This window comes from Centruroides sculpturatus, unplaced genomic scaffold, assembly GCF_000671375.1.
Source record: "Centruroides sculpturatus isolate CEXI.00-Female unplaced genomic scaffold, Cexi_2.0 scaffold3552, whole genome shotgun sequence".
Classification (NCBI taxonomy): Eukaryota; Metazoa; Arthropoda; class Arachnida; order Scorpiones; family Buthidae; genus Centruroides; species Centruroides sculpturatus.
Genome location: NW_019387688.1, coordinates 1 through 6777, shown reverse-complemented (window position 1 = coordinate 6777; position 6777 = coordinate 1). Strand labels below are relative to the sequence as shown.

General features: G+C 31.3%; 1 protein-coding gene across 1 annotated transcript; it reads right to left on the bottom strand.

The window, feature by feature from the left end:
* Positions 1-1608: 1608 nt before the first annotated feature.
* LOC111616574 (BLOC-1-related complex subunit 5-like) lies at positions 1609-2883 on the bottom strand (the record flags this gene model as incomplete). Its single annotated transcript, XM_023357973.1, has 3 exons — positions 1609-2292; positions 2420-2608; positions 2680-2883. Coding segments are annotated over 3 exons (609 nt in total), but the record flags the coding sequence as incomplete, so codon positions are not given.
* Between the last annotated feature and the right edge of the window lie 3894 nt (positions 2884-6777).

The following is a 6777-nucleotide window of genomic DNA, read 5'->3' as shown; positions in this document are numbered from 1 at the left end:
GCACGTAACACGTGGTTACGGCAATAAATCGCCTTGTTCATAGTCAAACTCGACGTTTGATATAAACAATAACTAAATAGTTGACCAGGTTAAAGAAATTATTGTCAAATGATTGTTAATTTATGGATGAGAGCCATCAAACCTACAGAAATTTATAACATAAAATCATGTCATCTTGACACCAATATCAATAAATTGAACAAATTTCTCTGTCAATTGTCCGAACTCGCTAGATCCAAATATCAACACACTAGCAGGTGTGCGGATAAATCATGAATAACGTCATAGTTCTCACCCCCTTGAAATCAGCATAAAGAGGGCTCCCGGCCAGTATCGGTGTGGCCTCCAACTTAGAAGGAACTAACGGATTAACGATCCTCATCGCTGACCACCAAAGACGGACACAGATAGATCCTACGAACTACAACTTAGTAAGTAGAACTCTCTCTTTCCTCTCAGGTGGATTAGGGCTAATTCCGCGAAAAGAATATTAAAGAGGATCAGAGACTATCCTCAGTCGAAATACCCAAGATATAATCCGACTAACCTACTATTGTAATATCGGTTTGATTTTGACATTATTATATTTCTTAGTATTTGTAACCCTTTTATATGATATATACTAATTAAATTTATATTATATCTTAATCATGCGTGTTTACTCGTACTCTGTCAACACCTTATCGACTTATCCGCGACCTCCCACTCGATTTTCGCCCTCCTAAATTGCCATCCACTGACCCTGTGAGCGGGACTCACCGCCCCGTTGTCGGAAAACGGTTCAAGCTTTGATGCTTAAACCCCGATTCTCACACTAATGTTTTTGAGATTCACGAATTAGCCTTTCGTCTTCTTGGTCTCTTATGTCAATATATTTATTGTTTTATGACGAGTAAAATTTTTTCGTTGTGTTCACAGCTTTTTTAAGTAATGCATAAACCTTCGAGGCGCGAGGCCCCTCGGACCGCGAGGCCGTAGGTGGTGGCCCACGTCGCCCACGCCTTACGCCGCCTCTGTGCAAACAATTGTATCAATCGAATTATTAAACATACACAATTAACTCTGTTTGCATATTTATATTGTTAAATTTGCAAACTATTTTAAAATTAATACAAAAATTCACCTGATTTCTAAAATTGCATATCTCCATAAACAGATTTAATAAGTATACAACATACTACATAATAATAAATCTCCGTGTGCATTAACTTTAATATGCTACCTGTTAACAGTATCCATTTAACACACATTTTTGTGGGTATTAATTTGTATATTAATCATAAGTTAGTTTGATTAAATCTCTAAATATTCCTACAAATACAGTAGTAAAATCTGAAAAATAAAGCTATACTATAAAAATGTTAAAATTAATAACTTATTATTTTACAATAAGTTAATTATAAATCAAGTTATTTGATTTCATTGATGAAATCAAAAATGGAAGTAAATAAAATTACAGGAAAGTAATTTTAAACAACTTTATTTAACATTTTAAACACACAATATAAATTATACATAAATACATAAATTTAGATAAACTTTTATAGCTTCCTTTCTATATTATAAAACACAGAAAGAGAACAAAATTATTTTAAGCTATTTTACATTAATATACAATAATTTACATCTAATAGAAATTTAAAATGAATGTAATATTTTTGCACAGTTAAATACTGGTTAAACTGGTTAAAGAAATCTTCCTCAACAATGTACTTAAAACAAATATTCAATTATATAAGTATAGTAAGTTAATTAACAATTAATCCTGTAACTGATAGAAAGAGATTTCAAATTCTGCAGCCAGCCATTCTGAATGAAATGTAAGCTTTATAGCATATGAAAATTGCTAACTGTTTAAGAAAATCACTGTTTGTAAATGAAATACTTAAATATAAGTAATATTTAAAATAATGAGTTGATAGTTTCACATGATTTATATATAGTGCAATAAGAGATTATTCATTACTATATATTTACACAATATTTTCTTTTGGTTTATGTTTGTATTATAAATTTCTATTTTTAAAATAATAATGTAATTCAATCAGAATCAGCCTTTGCAGAATTGAGTAATTCCTATCCAGTTACCATGACAAATGGCTCTAACCGATCTTCGGGTGGAAGCATAGCGTTCAATGTTTCCATGCTTTCTAATGTTTCTGCTAATGCTGTCTGACATCGTTTTAAAGTTGACGATATTTCATTCACCTTTCCTAATTGTTCGGCGTACTTTGCAAATTTTTTCTGCCGTTCTGTTATGAGACCCATAAGGGTCGCTATAGCAAAATCAACCTATAGTAAAATTATTGTAATTAGTATTATAAATTAAGTTATAGAATTATCATTTCCTTGTTTAGAAGATTTTATTATTTTAGATTAAAATTTCATTCTGGGATTAAAATATAAATTCATAACTCACTTCACGGATTCTTCCTGCAATGGCATTTTGTTCTATGCTTACAGCTTCTGCACAATATCGTAAATGTTCCTGATACCTCAAACACAACTGAAGAACACCTTGGGGATCTAATTTATCTAATACTTCTGGATCTCTGACTGTTGGAATATTTAGTGCACCTCTCATAATTGGAAGAAATGTAGGAATTGTCTATTGATTAAAAAAAATACAAATATGGCAGCTGCATACAAGATACATTAATATAATTATTTTGATCTTACTTGTAATTTTATCAGTTCTGGATCACCATCTAAAGTTTCTTGCATTTGTGTGCCTTGTTGAACAATTACTATGTCATGTCCAGATGTGGAACCAGCATAAGATTTAGGACGTGGAGTACGAGGTGAAGAGCGAGGAGAAGGAGTTTTTGTGCGAAGACTGTGGGCAGGACTTTTCATTGGAAGTTTGGGAGAATCTGAAGAAAATCAAAACATTCATATATAATTAACAGCAGCAGTAGGAAATGTTGCTATTAATAAGTTTATATCAAATAGAAAAAGCAACAGAAACTATCTCAAATAAAACAGTTAGGTTACAAAGCAGTACACAAAAAAGTTTTGATTTCATATTATAGTTCAATATCAACAGTGTATGGTATCTTATTGAAATAAATTTATTATTGATATTGAATATATATTTAACATAAGAACAAAATATAACTTAAATAGCTAAGATATAATTAAATTGTACTTTTAATTTATATTCATTTCTACTACTAAATATTTCACTTATTCAAAAGTACTACAACATTAATGTTAAAGTCTTACCTAGATGAAAAGACATTTTAGATCACAAAAAAAATTTCTATATTCTAATTATATTATTTTTATAAATGAAATTATTATCCAATTTAAGGGATCATTATTAAGTTAAAAAACATTGTCAGTGCATCGTGACTCAATCAATACAAATTTGCTGTTTAATAAATTCAGCCTTATTACTGGTATCTGAATTACTTGTTTTTGATTTCTTGATACAATGAATGTTCTTTAGTACATCATCATGATATCTGAATCAAAGAATCTGGTATTAAAAATTTATTAAAAGCATATTTGTGAACAATTTGAAAGCTATGCTAGTGGGAAGTAGGAAGCAACTGCATTCTTCCCACTTTTACCAGCATAATTTTCAAATTTATCCCAGCATCTGTGTTGTTTAGTGATTTTTATCACAAAACTTCAGTGCACACTTATATATAAGCTTTTTCTTAACACAGTAACTTCTGTACTAGAGTTTATAACTTTTTGTATCAATCTGGATTGGTCTTGATAAACATAGATCTATCCACAGCTGCACTACACAAAAAAGCATAACACTTGTTAAACTTCCAGATGTGAGGATAGCATTAGAAGAGTGGTAGATCTACCTTCCAATATAAGCATGCCCTAGAATATTCTTCTAAGTGAAGAATCAAAGCAAATCACCACTGAGAGGATTGGTAAACTAAAGAATCCATCCAATGTATTACTTAGAAAAGGCTTTGGTTAGGATGCTGGCTGCAGCAATGCCATTATCCAGCCTTATAGTAAAATTAGCTACTCATGTTAAGACAGCTATTATAAAGGGTTGGAGCACATAACAACATCCTCATATTCCTTTTATAAATTAGATGTAACATTTCTGTAACTATGAGGCTTTTAATTTTATCATTCAAAATTTATTTCTGTTACAAGTCTTATCATCTCCAAAAGAAAGAAGTACCAATGGTCTTGTCACTATCTGCTATCCTAGCAGAACTTATTATGCACAATGAAGAATGAAAACATCTAAGGATCCAATTCTGTATTTACACTGCATTAACAACACACTGGTTGCATGGTATGGAACACACAATGAATTTTTAGACTTCATACAACTACTAGAGAGTTTACCCATCCATTAAATTCACTGTGGCACAAGAGAACCAACAAGGCAAAATTCCTTCTTTCAATTTATCTTTACATAGAACTGACAGTGAGATTAGCATAAGAGTACAACAAACTGTAAGTTTGATCTACCTCCATCAATTATCCCAGCAACTTCTAGTACCCTATACCAATTCTACCATCATGTCTCTCATACATAGGGCCCATATATATCCAACCTCTCAAACCTAGTTAAAGAACAGCTCTAATGTATTTGCACAGAGGTTCAGAAAAGGCAGGATATACAATTTCTAATTTTAACTATCTTAACCTTTAGGTAGTAAGGGAAGTATTCCAGGCCAAAACTTTAGCTAGCAAAGGCAAAAAAGTTATTCACACATTCTGTCTCCTATTTGGAAATGATGTTCTTACACCTAGCTAGAATTTTTAAGAAGTATATACTACTTGTTATATCTTTGTTGTCCCTACGTAGAATTTATGAAATGACAAGGATGAATATGCATTACATGAAAAATCAGCTATATACACATATACAGGAGCTACCACTATGGGAATATTTATAAGTAGACTAATAGTGCCAAGATGACATTATTCATGGAAGACATACTACTGAATTTGCTAGACAAAGCCTTGATATTAACTATGAACCCCTATGGGTAAATGTGACAATATTACAATAATGTAGAGACAAAAGAGTATAGTGAAAGATGTACTGAGGGCAAATCCAAATATGAAAGGGAAAACAGGAAGAACAATGAGCAATGTTCAAGGTTTCATCTGTTTCTGCAATGCTTAAGAAAAGCATATGCTTAACACTAATGATAACTGATTTTAATGTTTGTTTAATTTCTATGTATTCTTTAATTTTTAATCAATAATACTGTACTTATTAATTTTCTTTTAATGCAGAACATTATCCATCTTGCTGACATTTTTATCACTTAACTTCCCTCTTATACCTGCTAAGAGAGGAAGTTTCTCTGCTCTTTGCTAGTAAACATCTCTTGGTTTTCAACTGTCACCCCTATTTTGCCACTGGATTTGACCAACTATCATGTGTATTTATATCAACCCTTGTGGCAAAAGCAGATGTACTGTACTATAATTTTTATTTGGGAAACCCTTCATATTGTAAGTAATGACACTGTCAATAAGCCCATATTAAAATTAAACATTACACCTTAGAATTAGAGATAATGATTTCAGTATCAATAACATATAAATAAATTAATCAAACCTTCCAAAAATTCAGACTTTATGAATGAGTATTTGACACCCAATTTCTATCAAACTAAAGTGCATTTTACTGAAGGAACACCCACTATATCTAAATTACTCAGGAATAATAAGGGCCAAATAGACCTAAGTGTACAGAGAATACCCATCGCTGACCACAAATTGGACCAGAACTTAGAATACATTAGTGTTACCACCCATTCCTTAAAAAACTAGAATCAGTGAACATGATTATACAATAAGAAAAAGGATAACCTCAACAGCTTTGGCAGCATATGGTTTTGAGAGTGCTTTGGAGGTAAACTGAAGTGAAGCTGGGATCATAATACACATAAGAAACAGACACAGCCTCAGACAGATGGAGGAACTTGAAATATACAAATAAAGATATAGGGGAATGGCTTTAAATTTCGAAAACTACTGATGGCTACAAATTTCTCAAATCATGGATATCATGATATTGAGAAAGTGAAGATTGTCTTCAATTATCTACATCTGATTTATGCTCAGTTATGCATTATAGATATAGAACATGGAAGGTAATCCACCAACTTTTCGATATGTGCTGATGACAATGAAATTTGACCTAATTTATAATAAGCAACTTTGATTAGAATAACAGCTAACATGGAGAAACTCAAGATACTGGAATCTCTTAAAATTTTTAAAGCCATCACACAAAGGTTGTGTATCAACTTTGAGGAGGAAAAACAATTTCCCAAGCATGGCAGGCCCTATTTGATAAGTTGTTATATAACAATATTATAACATCTATGTGAGGGGATATCCTATTGGTCAATCTTTGGGTTTAAATCAAATTTATCTGAAGTTCTGCACATTCTATTTTTGAACACTGAAGCCTATGGCATTCCATTTCTGAAAATTATAACATTAATGAGGTCTTTGAAGTAGACCAAAATCATTTATTTTCTGGATTTTTGTCTATCTGCTGGAAGAATCCCAAAGTTGAATTGTTTTTAATTTGGGTTAACTAATTTATGCATAATTGGTATTATAGTATTAATCCATGTAGATGAATTTTTCTTCAAATATGTTTGTATAATATTTGTTCATAATTTACATCAATTATCACTATGTTCCAGGATTCAAATGTTAATAGGAATTTTATCTTCTACTTGTTCTGTTATGTTTAAAATGTGTTCAATTCATAGAACAGCCTGATGAATGTCATTAAAAATAGCTTATAAATAATATATA